Source organism: Aulostomus chinensis, chromosome 6 (assembly GCF_037954235.1).
Source record: "Aulostomus chinensis isolate RoL2024-O1b breed Wild chromosome 6, RoL_Achi_v1.0, whole genome shotgun sequence".
Lineage (NCBI taxonomy): Eukaryota > Metazoa > Chordata > Actinopteri > Syngnathiformes > Aulostomidae > Aulostomus > Aulostomus chinensis.
In genome coordinates, this window is record NC_141325.1 from 6,770,688 (window position 1) to 6,793,648 (window position 22,961).

The 22,961-nt window shown below is 42.1% G+C and overlaps 1 protein-coding gene across 2 annotated transcripts in view; it reads right to left on the reverse strand.

Moving 5' to 3' along the window:
• The window catches only part of wscd2 (WSC domain sialate O sulfotransferase 2), a 36,545-nt gene extending 13,584 nt beyond the window's left edge, over nucleotides 1-22,961 (reverse strand). Inside the window, exons 1-3 of one of the 2 annotated variants that reach the window (XM_086206124.1) lie at nucleotides 22,574-22,961; nucleotides 21,910-21,983; nucleotides 103-1,025 (exon numbers count right to left, since the gene is read on the reverse strand). In XM_086206124.1, coding sequence (XP_086062250.1) covers nucleotides 103-481 — 379 coding nt within the window. In that variant the 5' untranslated portion in view covers nucleotides 482-1,025; nucleotides 21,910-21,983; nucleotides 22,574-22,961. The remainder of the gene's footprint in view (nucleotides 1-102; nucleotides 1,026-21,909; nucleotides 21,984-22,573) is intronic. The other variant, XM_086206123.1, reaches the window with a different exon arrangement.

Genomic DNA, 22,961 nt, shown 5'->3' on the forward strand with positions numbered 1-22,961 from the left:
TTGCCGTGTGGGAGAACATCTGAGGCGGCTCAGATCTGGAAAACAGCCAAACTGAAAGCAGAACCAGTGCAACTGCACATGAAAGTCTAATTCTTGACCCACCTCTTCCATCTTCCACATCTTTGGCATTGCGTCCTTTAAGTGCTCGATTCCAGTTGTTGGTGTAGTCTCCATCTCTGCCCTCCATCACCTGACCCGTCCTTTTCATCCACAGAGGACCATACCGCCGCCCTGACCTGTGAGTCTCCTTAAAAACTCTGGTCATGATTCCTAGCCCCCGACTGTCTGAGGATGAGATCTGGCTGCTTTCGAGAGCTACCGCAGAGTCCCGGCCCCCTCTTGCCCCAGGGCCGCTATCCCCAACAAAGCCCGAGTGCAGAAAGACGAGGCTCCCGGCCGTCAGGTAGAGGAGGATGAGGGAGAAGAAGCGGACAGGTTTCCTGCGGAAATAGCGCTGTATCTTCAGCAGAGGCTTGGCCATGCTGGCTCGCCCTGCCTCACAGACACTCTCTCCCAGGGATTGAAACTCATAAAGCAGAAGATCAACAGCAGCTCACCCTGCTCCAGTCAAACAAACAAACAAAGAGCCGGGCCCCAACTAAAATGATGACAGTCTGCTGCAGTTTTCAATCCTGTATGGTGGACATCCGGACAATAGCGTGACTTTTTCCTCATGTATGCCTCATCAAGCTGATCACTCCTCACACCTGCATGCTCTGCGGCTCTGGCAATTATGTCTAGGCAAGAGTCTCCGTGGGTTCCTGATGACAACCTGGTCCCGATAGCTGATTCTGGGACCACAGCATGAAAGGTGAGTGGCTCAAAGTGAAAGATGATCGCTCGACGCTGCTTTCAGTCCACTTATCAGCCAACAGAGATGCCACACCGGCACCACAGAGGCATTTTCTCCCAAGCTGCAGAGAAGGAAGAGGGCTTTATTTACTGGCTGATCTGAGATCCTTTCACCTTTGTGTGATGGGCTATTCACAGGGACCATCCAAGAGAGTGAGGACGTGACTCACCATCTGCAGTAAAGACAGAGAAATGGAAGAATGAGTACATCCGAATAACCTTCATCATTAGGACACATGGCATTTGCAGGTTATAAGAGGATGAAATTAGAATATTTCCTGTATTTTCCTGATTTAAACCGATTGAAGGATTGGAATTGATGATTAGAGTTATGTTTACATGGAAATACACATTTTATTTTCAGTCAAAGTCACATTCATTGGAATAAACAGTGTGACAGAAAAAGACCAATAACAAAAAGCAATTCAATATATTAGAAATGTCACTATTCCTGCTCAAAGAAGTCCAAAAGCCTCCACTTCAATAACCTTGGAGTTCTATGTTGCATAAGCTTTAATCAGAAAGGTTGAACTGAAAGGGAAAACAGCACAAAAAAAAAGCTCTTCCCTTTGGTGCTTCGACTGATGTGTTTGCGTCTAATGTGAGTGGGAATGCAAGCAAATTGAAAAAATTAATTCACAATCAAGATGAAAAGTGTTTTAATTTGTGTGGCAGGAAAAGAGAAAGAAGGTTTTACTGATTTAAAAAAAAAAAAGTCAGGTTCAAGAAACTGGCAAGGAAATTAAATCAACTTTAATCTTACAGCTTTTTGACTGACATTTTTACTCATGCATCAAATCTAGGGTGAACAGATTGTGCTTTACTCAGGGAAAAAAAAAGTGTGCATACATAAATTTGAGATTTTACACAGATACTGCAGTTTTTGTAGCATTTCTGGGTGTGTGTGTGTGTGTGTGTGGGGGGGGGGTCCTTCAGAGTCCATCAAAGAAGACTCTGTTCTGGGGCAAACCTGGGTGGCTATAAGTGGAAGGTGTAAGGCAACACCTCAGGTTCAGGGAATTTTCCAAAGCATTCACAAGGACGCTGCCCAAGTGGCTCTCTTCTTGCCCCCAGGACAAATCTGCTGAGTACTTGTCAACTGAAATCGGACCCCCCTTGGGCTCTCTTTACCCTCTGGTGGTCTATGAAGAGTCTGGGACTCTCAAGGAGACATGGAACACATTCTGCACAAAGAAACTTCTCATCCTTTCTGACTTAGGAAAACTTTTACACACCTGCAAGGACGGTTTTCATCACTGTCTGCATATAAATGAGGTTTTTCTGTGTTTCATCAGTAAAGAGATTCCTTGCACAAATCAAGTTCCAAAATATCAAACACTAAATGACAAAAGTTAAAATGAAGGGTGTTGCAAGTCAATAAATCACACTAGTCAGGGTTCATACTCAGGACAGGGGGAGAAACCTAAATAAGACTCTCCTTTGTCCGGACTTTAAGGTTAAAACAGCAAGACTTTAAAAGAAATCACCCTGAAAAATGTCGTACTATCAACATCATAAGACCCTTAAATCTTGAAAATGGCCCGCCACTTTTTTTTCCTCCAAAAAACATGTCAGAAAAAAACTGTGTTTTTCAATTTTGTTTCATGACACAGAGATCTCTCCAGCGGTTTTGATATGAAGTTCAAAATGTCTAGCTTGCTCCAGCAGCCGTTTAGCTTGGCTTAGCCTAGCCTAGCCAAGCCTAGCAAAAACAAAAAGCAGGGAGAAATGGCTTTCATGACTCTGTCCAAAAGTAAGGCTGGATCTAAGGCTTCACCAGCTCAGAAGTTGACATGTTATAACCTGGCAAAAAGGAAAGTGTCCAAACAACATACTGGGTTTTCCAGACCCAAGTCTTAAGCTGAGCAAAGCTAAAATAGGTGTCTGCTGTATTTTGGCAGACAGGAGGGGACTTTTATCACTTTCTTCGTTCAACTCTCAGCTTCAAAGCAAAGGATCACATTTTCCAAGATGTCAAACTAATTATTTGAACATTTCATTCACAAGAGTCCATTTTATTCCCATGAACGGCCTCCAGTCCAGGAATTAATTGTATTCATCCAGCTGTATAAACAGCACCAAGAACTGACTCCTACACTCTTCACGTAACAATGACAGTGTTTCAGAATTTTACTCAGCGGAGAAATGATTTATATTTCAAAACCGACTCCTCTCCAACAAGCTAGTCTTTGTTTCAAACTGTCGGGTTTGTTTGCCTTAGAGACGGGGTTCGTATCTTTGGTTTCCTACAGCTTCAAATATGTCATGAAGCCTTGTGATGCGGAAGGAAACTGTATCTTCAAAATGTGAGGCAGCCTGCTGGTCGTAAGGGAAGATGCACAAGAGAGAATTCTTTCGCAACAGGTTGTGTAATGATAGTTACAGTTTAGCAAAAGTCAAGGTCGGGACAGTGGTAACGCAATTATTGATATGAGGCAAGTCAGTGAGTCTATGATCCTTCATAATGTCTGTAACTGAAAAGGAAATAAGCAGGAATTATGCATTTATTCATAGCATTGATGTTTCTCTTTTATATTTTACATACATTTTGACAACCGAAAATGAAACAACGTACCATACAATCTTACTTGATTACATATATAATAAACAACTTGTCGAATTGCCGGGTCAAACTGGTGACAGGAAATCAGTTTATAATGCCTGCTTTAAAATTTTTTTTTTTTAAATCATTTGTTGCCTGTGTATTATTAATATATCATAAGAGAAAGTATTGCAGTGTCAGTATTTTGCCCTAGACCCAGTTAAGGGCTTCAGTTAAGAGGTTTTATGAGGGTAATAGATATTGTAACTGAAATTACATGAGGGTCAGTGACAGCTCTCGTGCTGCACCTATTCTACCTCTCGTGTAACAGATCACTTGCATGTGTTAATAATTCAAAAAAACCCATTTACAAAAATGACATTGAACTCCACTGACAGCTTATTTGCAGGATCAAATGACAGTAACGTGAGTGCAGAGGGACCTGGATGGACTTTGTTGGATGCACAGGTAGAAAGAAGACGGTGCAAGACTGCTGCTGTGTCTCTCTTCACGCACTTCCCTTCATACGCTCGCTAAAAGAAATGCATAAGTGACGCCATCTTAGCCGCGTGGCAAGATGGAACGCGCCACTACCCTGTTATCAAACATGAGAATCTAAGTATCACATCATGCAAGCATCAGTCACAACTATCATTTGCCAAGAGTTTCTTTTTCACAAGCAGTTTATAATGATGAATGATTAATAATTGATAACGCAAACAGCAATGGCAGTCAAATATTACAATGGTTTAGACCTGCCATGATAACAAATTTTCTTGAGCTGTAAATTGTCCCAGAGATAATTGTGATGAACAATATTATGGTCATTTTAAGAGCATTTGGTGACAATTGACAGCATAAAAACGCAAATACAGTCTTTAACTTTTCATCCTTGAGAGTGAGACATTGGAATTCGCTTGTGAAAATATTATGAATATCCTCAATAAGTAAAACTTCAACTGAAAAAAAAAAAAAATCACCCGCTTAAAAAATGTTGCTCATGTCCATTTATTGTCCCATAAGTAGATACACTACCATTGACAGGCCTACTGCTGGTTACTCTAAGGGCGCAATTTCCATTTTCAATTTGTGACAACGTACTTCAAAAGATTCACACTGTAAACTGTGTTTCACACGGAAGCGCGCTGACAAAATTACCTGAAACGAAACACAGCACGAGGGATGACAGCAAATTTTACAGAGATTCCACAATACCACTATAAAAATGATGTCGCCATTATGCATGACTCTGTGAGGGTACACTGAAACAAGCAACACCCAGCCGGAGACTTCAGACAGCACACAGGCCGCCGTGTGTCCCGCTTCTACATTCTAGCTGCTCCAGCGACATTTATTTAGCGCTGTGGCTGTATCTACCTCCTCTTTGTCTCACTTTCCGTCTCCATGCATTTTACGAAGCACACCAAGGTGTAATAATGGCACTGTGAATAAGGGTTGAGTACGAGAAGGGGCCAAAGGACCCTAAGTTACCAAGGTCTGACCTTCATCTTTTTGGGTTTGAGGTAGGGGGTCAGGAACCACAGAATGACAGGAACATGGATACACTCTAATAATAATAATAATAATAATAATAATAATAATAATATTGAAAAGTCACCAATGTTTTTGTAATGTGCATTTAGGGAGGCATAAATCTGTTTGATAGCAAAAGACTGATATAATTATTGAGTCAAGCGTTAATGTGAAGCGTATGGTGGTGCCCTGAGAAAAAGTCAGAAACCATTTGGAAATCACTTCATCCTTCAGGAGCAATCATCTGTTCAACATTTGCTGGGGCCGGACTCAGTGGTTTCTGGGCTTCATCGGTGTGGGAGAAGTGGTGAACCAGTGAGGAGCCACGATAAATTACACACTCACATGTTGTAAGTTTTTGCTCCTTCAAGAAACTAAAAAGGACTTTACACATCATTAGCAGACATAAATCTATCATGACGCACAAATAGACAGACAGAGAAAGAGAAAAAGCAACAGACGGGAGGGTGAAGGTGCCGTAGAGGTCTTTTTGCCAAATCATGGCAATTACTGCAGCGGACATGAACTCACTGACTGACCATTAATTCACATTCATATTAAATGAGCCAGCAAATATTTAATCAGAGTGGATTTAGGAGAGGAAACGTCAAAGTTAATCTTTGGTGAGCAGGCTGACAGCCAGCTCAGCTTGTGCTGCAGGCAAATGGCTCCACAAGTCAAACCATAAATATTATTCATAACCGTCCTGGGACTCATTGACCAGGGACAGAGTTGAGCAAGGCAGAGCTGCGGTCACCACCTCCTCAGTTCTCAAAAACACTAACATACTGTAAGTGTCAGCCCCGTGAGAAAAAAAAAGAATTAAAAAAAAAAAGTGGGTAAATTAATTTAAAAGGTTCAGTTCTTGAACTGGAATCAACAAGCAGAAACTGTTCATTAACTGGACGTGATGATACAAAATAAATAGATAAGTACAACAGAGGAAAGCGGCGTTTGTTTCTTCTTCTTTTTTTCTCATTTTCAACAGGATTAGAACAAGAGAAATTTAATATGCGGAGGTTGAATATTTTGCCAGGTAATTTACATGATTCTGCAGATGTAGTCAATTTCCATCCGCCGGTCTTCACTGCCAAAAAGAATTCCTGTCGCTCCAGTGTGGGTGAGGCTTTAACAGCGAGACCTCTCTCAAAGCCCCTGTGCAAATCACACAGCTGAAATACATTAGATGTAATGTTCTCCCGTGTTTCATAATGGGCTTTTCTGGTTTTCACAATGGTGGAGGTTTTGAAATGACACTATAACGGGAAACAACAACAACAACAAAAAACGTATGGTGAAACGTCAGTGAGGTCATGGCAAAGCTAGTATTTACATCTCTGGAGGGAGGAAATGCTACCGGCGCTTTTCACAGCGGCTGACATTTTGACTGATTGAAGCAAAGGTGGAATCAACAACATTTACAGGTGAACCAGACATATGCAGGGGTCTGGCACTGTGTATGGGCGGAAAATTAATGGCACAGAGCCATCATTAATGTTTACTACTGTGCTGTTCCTGCTTTTGACAGCTTAAAATGTCTGCCGTAGCAATCTTCCAGTGGCCCGTATGAACAGAGGCAGGAAGAAGGTGCTATCAGGCGCACCGGCGTCAGCTTGAGTGGGAGAGGAAACCATTTATCTTGTTGCTTTTCTGCCTCCCTCTTAGAGCTATTCACACACAACCAACATTCAGTGTTGCCTTGTAAAAGCACTGTACTGGAACAAGTAGAATGTCCCGAGTTCTTCCTCAGCTACAGCAGCAGCAGCAGCGGCAGGGTTAACAGCTTAGCAGCAGCAGCCCTGACCCTTCCCTTACCCGAGAGCTGGTCTTTCCGCTCTCCTGGTGTGTTTGTCCTGCCAGTGCACATTAGCAGGGTTTGTCAAATCAAATCAAAGATCATATTTCTCCTCCGGTGATAATACAGGCCAAGCTTAAGTTCAAATTACAGCCTGATGCAGTTACAGGTCCAGAACACAACCCAGATAACCCCTGAAAATGCTACTTGCTTACCAGTATTTACGCGACATGCTCTGACATCGTTCATCATAAAACTCAAAGTGGCACATATTTTGCTGTAAGACAAATTCACACACACACTAGCAAAAGACAGCAGTTCATGTGTTAAAATAAAATATATTTTTTTAAAAAAGAAGAAGCAAAACATACACACAGGTGGATGTCAAACTTTTACTGCTCAACACATTGAAGTGCTTCCCCCAGCACAGATGGCAACTCCAAGGAGTGCGTGACCCCTGAAAACTGGAGTGTGAACATGGCTGCTTCCCATAACAACAGGATCACAGTGCCAAAGCAGGTTTCTCCACTTGATGTCTGGCAAACGTTGCTAAGGTATGTGCTACAGTTCTGGCATCGGCTATTTTAATTACACAAATGTTTGATCTCCGTGTGTGCCCGCATTAGTGACTGGCTGCATGCCCTGTACTCTTAATTACTGGTGACCAAAAAGAAACCTCATAAGTGAATTATTTCAGTGAGAATTTCTATACGATGACACGTATTATAGAAATTGATGAGCTGTTTTTGCCTTTAAAATCTTCTTGGGCTCTCAAGTCATTGAGATGACCGGAAACTATTCACCTATCGCATACCATGTGACAAGTGCTTCTAAAATTAGTCCTCGCTGTGCGTGCTAGGATTTGGCTGTTGTTAGAATCTGTTCAAGACAAACACGAGACATTATTTATATATGTATATGTGTATGTATATAATATCAATGTATGTTACGCACCAGTGTAGTAGTTTGTATGTAGGGTAGAAAAGATGCTGAATGTTGGACTGCTGAGGTCTGATTCTGCCATTTCTGCTCTGAACAGAAGGGAGAGGAAAAACAGCCCCTCTACCACTGTAAAATGAAGCACAAAGACTAGTTTTTCCGTGCGTGTACGAACTGGAGTTAAACTAAAGGCAAATACTGAAACATATGTGGTTTCATGTCCCACTTCATCAAATATTTCAACACTTTTCCACTCATCTCATCACTGAGGAGCCTTTACTATAGAACGGGAAGGATTTTCAAACGTGTTTTTGAGCTCATGCCCACAAACCCTGAAGCAATACATGTTGATCTTGTGTGATGGGGGGAGGAGTCAGGGTTATTTTTTTTGGGATGTGGACACAGAACCAGCTTCAGTAAGAGGAGGGGCAGTTTTCCCTTTCTGTTCAACCAGGAGACCATCATTCTGCCCCCGGACTCACTGCTGGTGACGGGATTAACACTTATCATTGCATCCCATGGTGGGCTGGTCTTCTGTGGTAGGGCGATGAAATAAACACTGGTATCTGATCGTCTTGAAGGCCACTGACAGGAAACGAACATCTTATCTTAATGATGCTAGATTCAAATCACCTCATCATCTGCTGAGGAGAGACCAGCTTTTGTTCAGGTTCCAAGTTCTAAACTTGCACATTTTGTCTTTTGTTTAACATTTTAAGGAATTATCTTCAACACTGAATAAGAATAAATACTCCACTAAACTACGGATAATTCAAAACCATGATAACAACCCTCCTTATATCAAAATATATATGTATCTTAACCTCATATCAGCTTAAGGTCCCCAAATAAAGAATTTGAAGTCTAGGATCTTATAGAATCGTAGTGCTTGACTAATGAATACACTGAGAAGAGAAGATTTGAAATCCAGATTTTTATTGGTGATAGAATAAAACCTGAGTCAGGACATCTTAAGGCTGAGTCTCTTTGACTAGCGACGCGTGTGTGAAGAGACGTGCCGCTGCCACGTACGGGTCCTTCAGTGGGCCAAGTTTAAAATGCTGGCGTCTGGGTAAAATTTGCGTTGAACTGCCACTGTGCGCTATAAATAATCTTGCGTTAATTTTTATAAACACATGAATTTGCGGTGAAATTAATTAATCGAATGAATGCATTAAAGTGACAGCCCTAATTTTAATTGAGTTCCAAGCACTTGTACTTTCATTCGGATCTGCATTAAATTCTTCATGTATTGTATACTGTCGTCACTTGAAATGAGGAGAACCTCAATGGTGATGATGATATACTTACAATCTCTTGTTTTTTTTCAGTGGGTGCACAAAGTGTGTCTGCCCCCCCCCCCCCCCCTTCGTGCACATTATTTTTAGCCTTTGAAATTATTCCAGTTGTAAGAGACTAATACTGGCTGCTAACAATTATTAGAAAAGGTTTAAGGACCCTTTACTGATGCAGTTAAGGGCAAATTTCCATTTTGCAACATCCTAAAAAAATGTCCCAATTCATTTTCCCTCCCTACAGCATCCTATAATAACAAATTGAGAATAACCTTTAGTCATTTTCAGACAAAGCACTCACTGAGAATATTGATATATACCAGAAACGTTTTATTCCTGCTAGTTACATCCTCCTAGAGCCTGGGTATAATTATAAATACCAGTGCATTTGACATTGGAGTGGTTGAACACACCAATCAAAGCAAGACATTTTAAGCATACCCTATGGAGCTTAAAAATTAAGCCCAGAATGGCAGGGAAAAAGCTCTTTGTAATCCTGATAATACTCAATGGCCCATTAAGCTCAGTGGTGACCTTTTACTCTGAAAGAGAAGAGGTAAATTAAAGGTTCTAAAAATAATGTAATCCTCCTCTTTGACTGCTGCACGGTAGCAGTAAGTCGCAGTGTTGTAATAGAGTGACTGATGATTGGGATGTTACGCTAGCATCCAGCGATAAGCAACTGAAAGTCTGGAACGATGATGGGAAGGGAAGGAATAATAGCTGCATTGTGAGGGTGGACAAAAGCAGCAAACTTCAATTAGGCATTAGCAAAAAGAAGACAATAAATGAACAAATCGTTCTCCCAAAATCAGGATTAGCACTAAATCTTCCACTTGTTTGGTCACACAGAAATCTGAAGGAGTGAGAGGACTTTTACTATTTCTGGAAGAGAGAGATGCCAAAAATACCTTTGATGCTACAAATGATGTGTCACCTCAAAGCTGCGAAGTAAAGAGAAGTAGCCCAGATTCCTGTTGCACATTAGCTTCAGATCCCCCCCCCCCCCCCCCCAAATCCACCCTCCTTCCCTGCCACCCCCAGATCCCAGTTGGCCACATAGATGGACATTTGAGAAACAATCACTTGAATCAGTCCTCTTTAATGGCTTCATAAAAGAAGTAATTATTCTGCAGTGAGGAGGCGCTGTCAATGGGAGATCAAATGATGTCTTCCACTATCCAACCTTAACAAAGCTCCTCATTCATAGCCTGACAGAATATCAGCAGTTTTATTCAAAGAGAAAAGACCTTTTTTCCCCCTTCTCTTCTCCCACCTGCACTAAGCACAGAGGATCTCTCTGCTTTAATTAAAAGCAAATTCTCCCAGCTCAGTTATGCTGCGAATCTCAGTCCACTCTGATTGAATAGACTTCGGAGGGGATTGCAGAGGGTTTAACCGGTGAGGAGGAGGAGGAGGCGGAGGATGAAGAAGAAATGTTGGAAATAGGAAATGCCTCTGCATGGCACTGAGATTGAGGCAATTTTTAACAACAACATCATTAAGTGGAGCCGTAAAGGCATAAAACAGCTGAACCACAACCGACTAAAAAATGCAGTTATTTATTAACTGAGAGCACTTTCCTTTTCCATGTTTTACTGAGAGAGTGTTCCCAACAGCTACCAGGACTCTGTTATATTTGGAACTACGGCTACATCTAAAATGGAGGTGGAGTAAAGTGATTCAGTATTTACTTTAAAAATTCTTTAGTAAAACTAAGAGGCCAGAGAAAAAAAAAGGGTTGTTAATCTATACACAGATAGAGAGGTAAAGAGTTACGTAATCGATGACTTGCATTATTCCTCAACCTTGTGCTGGAGTGGATGAGTAAACGCTGGTGTATGTCTCTGTGCAGTGATGATATCAGGGTGTTTTTGACCAGTAAATAGTTCCAAAATAGCTTTACTGCCACTCAGGCTGGAGCCTCAGGGAGTAGCTTATGTCATTGTTTAACAAAAGAAGCATCCAGCTGGCATTTTAAAATGAACACAAGCTGGCATTTCAGTGTTTGATTGAGATTGCGGGCTGAAATTTAGGGAAATTTATCTGTGTACTGTGCACTTTGTGTTTGTTTGCGTGTTACCACCACAGCCAATAACTGTATTTCCCAGATGTTGAACTAATCCTTCAAACCACAGTGGAAATCAGGGCAAACAATCTCGGCAAAAGATAATAGTATAATTTGAAAAAATTAGAAAACACAACTCCACAAGAAGGCTGCACGATGGTGCAGTGGTCAGCACTTTCGCCTCACAGCAAGAAGGTGAGGTAAATCTTTCTGTGTGGAGTCTCCATGTTCTCCCCGTGCTTGCGTGGGTTCTCTCTGGTACTCTGGCTTCCTCCCACCATCCAAAGACATCAAGAGGGGACGAGGCTGATTGATTCTCTAAATTGACCGTAGGTGTGACTGTGAGAGTGAATGGTTGTCTGTCTCTCTGTGTTGGCCCTGTGATGGACTGGCGACCTGTCCAGGGTGAACCCCGCCTCTCGCCCGTTGACGCTGGGAAAGGCTCCAGCCCCCCCACGAACCATAATGTAGGAATAAGCGGAAGACAATGGATGGATGGAACTCCACAAGTGAGGTAACACAAATGCACATTATCGTCCTATCAACCCATGTCATCTTAATGCTTATCCTTCAATTTAAAATTCATGGTTTCAAAAAAACGCTCTCATATTTTTGGGAGATTTTGACCATTGCATTAAAAATAGGTCTTCTGGGTCGCCTATCTAGAATCCACTTCGAATGATTTCTGGAAGTTGAACCATTCAGCTTCCAGCTGTTTCACATAGACTTGAGAAATGTTCACAGATTTTTGCTTTGACAGGTTTTCAGGTTCCAGGATCTGCAATTTGATCCAGATCACCTGAAAACGTAACCGCTTCTTCCTTGTCATATTACCCATCGGTTATCACATTGTCTTCTCGCTGGAAGTAAAAACACCCAAGAAAAGCCTTTTTTAGCATCTTCTTTTAGATTCAGTGATGTGGGTGGAAATTACTCTCAGAGGAAGATGTTTGCGTAGCTGTCTGTCTGCATCACACAGCCTCCTCTGGCCTGTCGGGCTGTGTGAGAGCAGAACAGCCGAGTGCTCTGTGGTGCAGTGAGAGGCGAGACAGGCTCTCTACTGTAGGACACACATTCAAGCTCCTGTGTGAGCAAGCACCCACTTTGCTGAAGAGTCCTTAAGAAAGAAGCTGAATCCTCCTCGAGCGCTGCCGTTGTGTAGACAGCCCACAGTGGCAGGGGAAAGAAAAGAGCGTATCATCTTTTTCTGAAAAAGCTGCAACGATGACAGACAGGTTAGGTCAAATATTTGCCTTGGAAGCCCCGTCGTGGTGAAGTTAGCTGCATTTAAAGCAATTCTCTGCAAGGGAGTCTGTCCTTTTAGAAACCTCGGTGTGACGCTGAGAGCACACAACTGCATCCAACTAAAAATCTTTGCTTGGTCGATCCATTGTCAACTAATTAAACATCCAGGATTTTAACAACTGTATATCATTAGACGGAAAACATTCGAGGAGGGGATTAGAGCAGCTGCTACGGATGCTGTCTGGGGTAAATGGGTGAACCTTAATCCTGAGCACCACATGCCGGGATCACGGCAGACAATACAAGCTCTTGAAACACCATGCTGTTGTCTCAGCGTGGAGCACAGTAAACAGCCGGTGTTCAATACAACAGATGAGTAGCTTTTATTTTACAGTGAGTAAAGATGAAACGTTTTGCTGCTTCGTGTTACAAGTCATATCCCTCGTACTCATTTCAAGCTTCCTGCCTACAAAGACCTGTAAACAGAACAGGAGTATGAGGAACAAGTTGGGTACAGAACTTAACTATCTTATGCTATAGACAGTGGTTGTCAAACTTCTAATTTCCTATACCCAATGAGAGGTTTCCAACTCCTGTTGTGTAATCCCTGCTTCCTCCACAAAAGATGCTAGCAGCACCAGTGCCAGGTGTAGTACTGCTAACATTAATGCTCGCTCTGTAAAACACAGTTCTAGGAGCTCCAGAGCAGATGGTTTGACAGACAGGATCCTGTCTCCAGTTTTATTGTGTTCACTGACAGTTTCTGAAGCTCCCATGGACTCAGTGTCTCAAGCATTTATGCAAATTTGAACAAGTTGTGCTTAGGGGGCCTTATTTTTTCTTACTCTCATTGATGCACATCCCTAGAGGACCTGCCCATGGCCCTTAGGCATGCAAGATATAGGAGCGGATCTTTGCACAATGTGGATGGGAGAAACATAAACAGCAGTTCTGATGAATCTTGAGAGGACACTGCATATTCTTTGGCAGACCCTGTACCATAACTGTGATAAACCTGGGGGTAGAGGTACATGTGGTCTAAACTGAAAGAAATCTAAATACAACAGGCTATTAGTATGCAGTTTTTCACTGCCCACACACGGATGTAAACTATTTCCCCACCCATGCTTGAGTAGATGTTCAGAGTCTAGCTGAAGAACTGACACTGACTAAAGATGAGAGTTGGAGGAAGCAGGTACAACCAATATAACAATTAAACCATAGACTGGCTGGTACTTTTGATTAATCTAGAAAATGAAAATCTGCCATGAGAACTGCCAGCTCATCTGTCACTAAGTGTTGTTGTACACAAGCTATTTAGCTGTTTGTGATGAGCTGTTCAATGTGCATACTCACGCAGAGCATCGAGGCGGGTGCAGTGGTCTGGATGCACTCATATGAGGAGCATGAAGTGAGTGTGTGTGTGTGTGTGTGTGTGTGTTTGTGGGCGCTGTGCTAGCATGCCTTGCAAAATGTGTACTGAAGCATGGTCCTCATCAGCATCACGCAAATCTGCCTGTAAAGGTCAAGCAGCACCAGAGGCCTGTTGACAACATATCCTTTCCAATTAAATATGTTCATCATTAGGAGCTACTCTGCATATGCATCCTATTTTTAGTCAGCAGTTGCTGCTGTTTTTGTTATTGTTGATACGTTTTTGTCTTTGGCTGTCACTGCTGGTCTTTGACGGTGAATCAATATTACTGGTCTACATGCAACTCCACATGACTATGTATTTAGACAAGACGGAACTCTGGTGTATATTAGTGCATTTGAACTGTAAAAGCAGTTGGGTTTAATGTGTTAATTCTTGAAATTAAAAGGTCACCTTTGAGGGAATGTATATATATATACACATGTATATATACATGTATATTTGTTTACATAAAAATATGTTTTAGGGTTGTGCAATACATTTCATTGATATATATCTAATATTCGCTAACTGTCATATTATATTGTAGATTTCTTTTAAATGTCAAAGAGTTTGATACACAGTTTCATTGGCTACATCAGTGCCAAAAGAAACAGGAAACCAGTCAAATTTATCTAAATTCAAAAAAAATTTTCTTTCTTAAACCCTTCCATCCATTTTCTGCTGCTTATCCTGTCAGGGATTGTGGGGGGTAGAGCCTATCCCAGCAACCTTCAGGTGAGAGGGACCCTGGACGGGTCACCAGTCCATCGCAGGACCAGCACATATAGACAGACAACCATTCACACTCACAGTCACACCTACAGTCAATTTAGAGTATCAATCAGCCTCGTCCCCTCTTGATGTCTTTGGACTGTGGGAGGAAGCTGGAGTACCAGTCAGGGTCAGCCACACAGGAACAGGGAGAACATGCAGACTCCACACAGAAAGATCCTGTGCTCCAGCCGGGGCTCGAACCCAGAACCTTCTTGCTGTGAGGCGACAGCGCTGACCACTGCACCACAGTTCTTTCTTAAATGCTTGATTGAAATTTATAGTTTGAGGTCATCATATCTCATTACTTTGCAGGACCTATGCCTTACATGGCAATTGGACGATTTAAGTTAATTTCATAACCAAGCAGAAAATGTGCCATGTCAAAAAAGGGCTTCTGGATATCAGGGTTTTTATTCATTTATTTGTCGTTATTGCACAAACCTAACCTGTCCTATTTTAGTTGTAAAGGACTCTGTCAGGCAAAATGCAAAACCACATGATCTCTAAATAAATCTGTACTACCATAAAGATGAAGGTAATTGTCCATGCATTACTGATAATGTGGTTCAAGTGAAATACTGGTACTGTAATTGAGTTAAGGTTCTGACCCCGCATCTTATGATCAGTTACCACATGAACTAGAGAGTCAAAGGGAAATTGAGAAAGGGTCACTTCTGCAATGATGGAAAGGTTATGAGTCTACACTTGGAAGCAATGTCATATGCAGTGAAATGTGCCGACGTGTGTGAGTGTGTAGAAGTAAAAGTGGGCAAAGCATCTGGGGATTTGGGCTCTCTGACAGCTGCCTGCTTTGGGCTGGCAGGAAGGAACGAGCTTCAGTGCTGCAGCTTCTCCTAAGATGAATAAAATATGACCAGCATATACAGTAGCCGCTGACTGTTGCTCGCTGATGCAACGTAGAACAACATCTCTAAAGCAAACAACAAAGACGAGGGCTGTGTGTGAGCCTGGATCTGATGTGGAAAACAGCAACAACAGAGGAAAGAATGGATGACAGTGATGGAGCACTCACTCATTTGCAAATAATAGCTGCATTTATGTCTAATTCCCTCTGATGGTACCGTGTCATGCAGACGTGTCCTGGGTTTAAGTTCCCAAGAAAACTGCTCACAGCGTCGTCTGTTCATTTTATCCTGGACATTGTTACTGCTGACTTTCTCAAATGCCATTTTTCATTCTGCCGAAGGTTCCACAAAAATTTCAGTCACCTCATTTATCTAGGGATACAATGGAAACTGTTTTCAGAGAAAGCATACACATGAACATATACATATAAATATGAGTGTATGTGTGTATGTATATATCACATCTATCTATCTATCTATCTATCTATCTATCTATCTATCTATCTATATGTGTATATATACACACACACATATATATTTATATATATAATTAACATAACATGCTAACCATAACAAGGCTAAAATGCTGTAGTAAGTCATAACTGGTTGGCCATTTAAAGTAGCTATCCTGAATTTTAGGTTTGTGGTGAATATGGTGCCCCCTCTGGTCAAAAGCAGCAGTGTTTATCAGAATTAAAGACTGCATTTCCCATGAGCGCCACTGCCTGTGTCATGTCATAGAGATCTTTATCTTTCTGGATGGATGTATTTGTTTTTTGAAGAAAGTAAATATGGACACAAATTGATCCGTTTCCTGGGCCCATAAAAGGTTGTACATTTATTAATATCTGAGATTTATAACTAATAAGGAGATGGAGAAATGTGCAACATTTAATGCTTTGTCCAATTTTGCAGGGAAACCAACAAAAACTTGCTTTTAGAAGCACTAGAAATAGTGGAACTGCCAAGTAATTATCATGTCTGCATATAGAGACATCATTATCAAACTGGCATGGCTAAAAAATCAGTTAAAAATCCTAGCAGCTGCTTTCAAGTAGCATAATGCTAATTAGCACACACGAAATACAACGTATAGTACTGTAACGTAAAGTACAACTGAGTTTTACTGGCGAAGAATAGGGCAAGAGCTGTAAACAAAGTATTGGACAGTCTGGGGTTTTTTTTATGCATCTGACCCAAAGTTCGCTACAACCATCCAACCCCACAGCTTCCCACCTCTGAAGGGTATCAGAGGAACTATCAGGGCATCGCTTGTGATGTGTACGAAATTTTGTGCACCTCCATTACGAGATCTACAATTTTAACCTGGTAATGATGCTAGAAAGAAAACTCAGGATCCCTAAAGTCAGGATCAAGTCTGAGGATCACAAATATCTGTGCAAAATTTGACCGAAGTTGTAGAGATATTTCAGTGTGGAACAAATTAGGGGGCCAATCAACCAGCAGACACACGGATGTCACAAGTTTCACTAAAACTAGAAACTACAATTTGATCTGTAGTGTATTGTTTGTAATAACAACCATTAATGTCTGAATTACTGTACACAGGGCCACCTAAAAACTCCTACTACACAAGCACCCCGTGGCCCTAAAGGTAGAGCATAAAGGACAAATGCCAACAGAACATTAAGAGAAAAACACCAAAAGAAAGCTCATAAGCCACTCCAGGATGTTTTTAAAGGACGGATGCAGGCAACAGAACTCTGTTTTCTTCTCATCACTAAAATGCTATTGAACAGCCATCTACTGAAGCGTTACAAGGACAGCGTGCTTGTATCTGTAACAAACTGTGTTTTGGCCTCAGCATAGTGATGCTGCCAGACCGTGTTGAAGCTGATGCGGTTGACTGAGGAGAGGCTGGGGTCAGCGAAGCGCCGAGCGGGAGCTTAAGCTGACTCACCCCCTGCTAAGCAACCTGGGAAAGACATGTGCTCCATCACAGAGTGAGGTGATGAGGGTTGACACAGAGGGGCGGTGGACTCATGGCTGACCAGGCCTGCTTCATTTACTTCATGTGATAGCTACAAACGTCACAGAAAACCTGGCAGATGGAGGATATTAGTGCTGCGGAGAAGCTGGTGCATGTGCGCTGCTTACAACCAGATTCAGAAAAGTAGCTGATAAGGGGATCGACTTAGGCGCTCATCCTGCTTGATGCTGCTAGTAACGGAAATTAATAAACCAGCATGTGAGGCTGGGTGTTTGAATAATGAGCCTTTACTGTAACTGTATGAAAAAAGAGAGGCTGGGGTACTGTGTCTTTCCCATTGAGGAGAATGCGCATTTGCTCTTTATTAACACATTCAGATCAGGAGGTATATTAGTTCATCCTCTCAAAAGCTAGAATATCCCTTAATTAATGATAGTCACGGATAGAAAGAGCCTGTGCAGGAACAGAGAGCGACATCTTGATTTGGGCAAGTAGTTCATTTCACAGAAACCTGACAAATTTCTCTGGCAAGTGTGACAGTCCAATTAGGGCCCAGAATGCTAAAAGGATCTAAAGCTGCACACCCAGAAGGACCCGCTCTGTCTGATCCTTTATCACACCGGGGTTCTTGCTGCTGTCCTGCAGTATTGTAAAGACAGAGCTTATCAAAATCTTCTGACATCCTCTTTAAAGAAAAACCTGTCTTGTACCTTAAAGAGCCGTCTAGATACGGACGGATGTGTTTCAGAACAGGTGACGTTCCCAAAGCTGAGAGAACACCGCACGGCTGCTCACTGATATCAAATTCATTGACACAGCAGAGATTTAAAGCCACTTCCTTATACAAATGTAGGATTTTAAAAAGGCGTGATATTGATCTGCCGTGTATTTATTGTTTCATAAGGAGTAACCTTCCAGCTATGACAAGGCTAACTGCACACGAGCCTCCCCAGACCAACCACAGTCAGTTATTAGATTGTCAACATCTTAAAAATCAATGGAAACAAACTGTGGCTACCTTCTTTGCATGCAAGTGAGTTTAGCACAGGAGGAACTGTAACCCTTTGTGCTCTGAGAGGCAGCCTGCAATTTTGATATTTCATTATTTTTTGCTGTGTTAAAGAAGACAGCATGACTTCTGCCAGGGGTGAAAATTTTGATCTTTCCTTTAAGATTCACACCTCAATTCCACTACTAAATCTTTAAAACTTTGTGTACGCAAAATAGTAGAAACTTCAGGGACAAACACATCCAAGAGTTTTTGCTTGCAGAAGGCCAAAATGACTTCTTCTTCTTCTTCTTCTTCTTCTTCTTCTTCTTCTTCTTCTTCTTCTTCTTCTTCTTCTTCTTCTTCTTCTTCTTCTTCTTCTTCTTCTTCTTCTTCTTCTTCTTCTTCTTCTTCTTCTTCTTCTTCGTTACAGCCGTGCCTAACGTCACCTGTAGTCTGACAAGAACAGGGCTCCTGAGTTTATTCACTCCATACAAGCCTTTGGAAATGCGGCGACAATTCAAATTTCCATTTTTTGGGCAAAATTTCAGTATTTTTCGAAATTATTATGTTCACCAGGATTTTGTATTCACATCCACTTGGGGCCTATGAAAAGGGGCTATAAAGCTTTGAGGAGGAGCAGTCAAAAGGGCTCCTTCTAATGAAAGCACTTAAGTTTCAGGCGATTACACCCAAAGGAAATCACAGTTTTACATATTATATTCTACTTCTGCCAGTAAATCACATTAAATTCCTCACAATGGATCATTTATGAGTTTCAACTGAGCTTAAGATGAAGGTCACCCTTTATGACACGTTTTTCTGAGTAACACATTTCCAGCTCTTTGACTATTTTGTCCTTCGGGTTCTTAAATGCGGAGTTGGAAAACTAAATCTTTATTTAGAGAGCTGGGCGTTGCCAGGTTGAAGCTCTGTTGGTGCACCAGCGACAGAAAACAGAGCAGAACAGTTAAACACTAACAAAGGTGTTTTTGTGAAGTGGGGATCAGATTGAGGAAGGGACAAGGAGGTCTGCTACTCCAGGTGAGCTATTACTCTCTGGTGATGTGCCAATCTCAGTGACAGGCATCGCCTCAAGGTCAGCCATGAATGTGTCTGTGCTTTCACTGCCCCCCCCCCCACATTTATTTTCTCAGTAACTTTCACACTCTCTTCATTCTCTCACTCACACAAACACATGTGATGTCAACACTGCTGCCTCCCATGAGCAGACGGTGTTGGACATCCACGCAGTTTTGAAAGAGGGAGTTCAGGTGAGACGATGGGGAGCTGGAGCCGATGCCACTGACTGACCCTCTGCTCGACGTCAAAGACTTGGAAATACAGAGGTTTTTCAAAACTTAAGGAACAATTTGAATCACAAACTAAATAATCTGGTGTTTCTTTAAAATGTGAATTCTTTAAGAAAGCGTCTCTCAAAGTCTCCATCATGTCCAGTATTTGGAACCCCATGTAATCTATTATGTTTGCTTAGCTGATTAAACAAAGTCGTATTTGACAATTCCAAAAAATCAATGTAACATACCGGAAATCAATCTACTATCCAGCAACAAAACCTTCAGTACATCCCTGCCACCTGTCTAGGCAGTGATTATCTAGATACGTCTTACGGAAAAGATCCGGTGTTGAGAATAATCCTCATATAAGCTGAAAATCTCAAAATCTGGTTGAGATGTGCAGGCAGCCGGGTTGACCCACTCCTTGGATCAGTGCAAAGATAACACAGTTTTAAAGATCATCCTCTCTCTCTCTCAAAAAAAATCATCTTTTCTTTCGAGGGAAAGGATTAAGAAGAACATTTTAATAATTTGATTTCATTTCTAAGTTCATTCGATGGCACACTGTGAATGAAACTACAATTCTGTGCGGCTTTTACATGTTTAACAATTATAAACGGTCGGAAACATTCAGCACACCAGATTCAGCAGAGTATTTAATGCCAGGCTATTTCTGTAGGAGCTCTAATGAGGATCTTGACATCCTTCCTTGATGGTGATATATCAGGAGTGACTAGGACATCCAACCTACACACAGCTTGCACTGTACCGCTGTTATTTCACTGTAATGGTAAGCACAAGAAAATAAACTCAAATTCCTGTCAGTTCCTCTGGTGATCTTCAAAGCCCAGTGGCCGTTGGATATGATCCACGGCACGTCCCTGAGAGGTCGCCAAGAGGATGAAGAGATAAGCTCTGGAGGAATTCAAAGACTTCACACTCTGTTGCCGGCCACCCTGTCGCTACACAAGACTTCATATCTGAGAACTGTGTTTTACTTCTCTGCAGCAGCAGCAGCAGCAGCAACAGCAGCAGCAGCAGCAACGCTCGCCTCTGGTGAACTCCTCTAAAATTCAACATCAAATGTGCCGTATAATTGTTGAGGCTGATGCACCATTTTACTGTAATAGTAGAGGGACTCCTGGTGACACAAAACGCTGCGGCTTTGACCGTGATTATTCACCAAATCAAACGGCAGTGGGAACACTACGCTCTGATTCTAAAGCATACAAATATGAATGACATTCCAGTTCTTTGTTGCACCTCTGCCTGAGGTAGCCCGGGGCCAGCAGGACAGCACGGCCCCTGCAGGCAACAATAACATCGATGTGATTTTATTCTTTAAATGAGCCTCCAAAGATTTCTACGGCATGAAGCGAATTATTATTATTATGATATAACTCAAACTTCTGTTAGCGGGGGGTTCAATCTAAAAAAAAAAAAAGCAACAGTGAGGGGAGCGCCTGTTTGTTTTACAGTGCTGTTCCTGGTATCAATCAGCTCTGCTCGGTCTGGATTCAGCAGCGATGAACTGAGTGTTCCCACTGGTGCAACCAGGGCTCTGTCCTGCTCTGTGCTTTTTATTTACTGTCAAGTGCCGAAACAGCAGCAGAAGCACGACCCGTGAGTGACATTCATCAACTGATTTTAACAGCACTATGATCACGCTGATCAATTTTAACAACCATTATGTTCTTTTCTCTCCATTCTGACACTTCAAGCTGTGCAGTCGGCTCAATAAAGCGATCCACATTATATGGAAGCTGTCAGAAATAATGAGGGGGAGTGGGTGGATGCTGCTGAATCTGCATACTTCCAGTACATTCATTAATGTGCTTGACCAGCTGATGTTAAACCGTGTTGTGATATACTGTGGTTGTCATTTTAATGGCCTGTTTTATACTTCGCTCACTGCTGATTTCAAGTCAAATGTCAGAAAATAGTGACGTAGACGTGGTGGAGTCTTTAAAACGTATTCGGACGTCATTTGTGAAACCAGGGAACTTGTGTGTTTTCGTTTTTTTTTTTTTTTTGATCGAACAACTAAAGAGAAAAATTACCACTGACAGGGGCAGCTCCAGGGGGGATAAGAGGAGCTAAAGCCCCCAGAACACCCTACAGTGACCCTCATGTTTACCGGCAAAGGAGCTCCAAGGTGACTTGATGCAAGATGGAGCCATGACTCCAGTCACCACTTATTTACAGAATATTAAATAACTGCAGTACTGTTGGATACCGAAATAGACGCTATGCTATTCATGCTATGCTATTTATATGAAATCAATTTAGCTCTGGTATAAACACTAATAACTACAAGGACCAGGGGAGCAACAAAGTGATAGTGACCTGAACTGCAGAAATACACGAGAGCAGCAATGGCAGGGGAGGTTGTGGCTTTTTTCTGAGGCAGACTTGCAGCTCTGGTAAAAAAAAAAAAAAAAAAATTAGCAGGAAAGCTGTAATGGAAGTCCACAGACTTCACACGTCGAGGTGAACGATGAGGCAGTTCGCCCTGAGACCAGGTTCCTGTTTCAGACTGATGTTTCTTTAATGGCTACTGAACACGGCAATATACTGAAACAAATTCCCTTCTGCTTCAACAAAATCTTGTAGATGGAACTACAACAAAGAGATAAATGGACAGAGGACTGATGGAAATGATCAGAATATACAGGTTTTAATCTCTCTAAGTTTTAGCAGAACATTCTGCCCTGAAGTTGAGTGGCAGCTCGTTTGCACGCGTTCAAATCATCTCCAAAAAAAAATCAGGAAAAAAAGACTTCAATATTTTGGAATTTATTGCTGGTGTTTTTGTTGCGTTTTATGTTCATGTAAGTGCAGCCAACTCCAGTGTAATCGCGCGCGCACACACACACACACACACACACACACACACACACACACTTCTGAAACACTACACACAGCACCTTTCTCTCTTTCCTATGCGACGTTTCCTCTGAGTCAGGTACAGCAAGACAGACATGTAGCATCTAGAGAGACTTCATCTTACCTCCAGAATGAGAGGCTGCAGGCTGATTTGACGGCAGATCTCAACTCATGTGCGGAGGGTCATCTCTCAGGCTCGTGCCGTTTCATGTCCACGGTGAATGTGCCAAACGGCAGCATTTTCTCTTAAAAGCTGCCGTGTCTTCATCCGCAGTCAACTATCTTTAGTTTACAATCCCGTCAGCTCGATCAGTGTCACACTGCTTCTTCAATAATCAACTGAGCTGCACCGCATACGCTGCTACACGCTCCCGGCTCTCAGATAGCCAGTGTGTGTTTAACGGTCCTGGAGGCTCACCAGTCTACTTCAGCCAGCCAACTCTCCGGTTCCCTGGCCCTGCTCGGCTCATAGCGTGGTTTTGATGCAGGCTGTGGGGCCAGCTGTGTTTTTT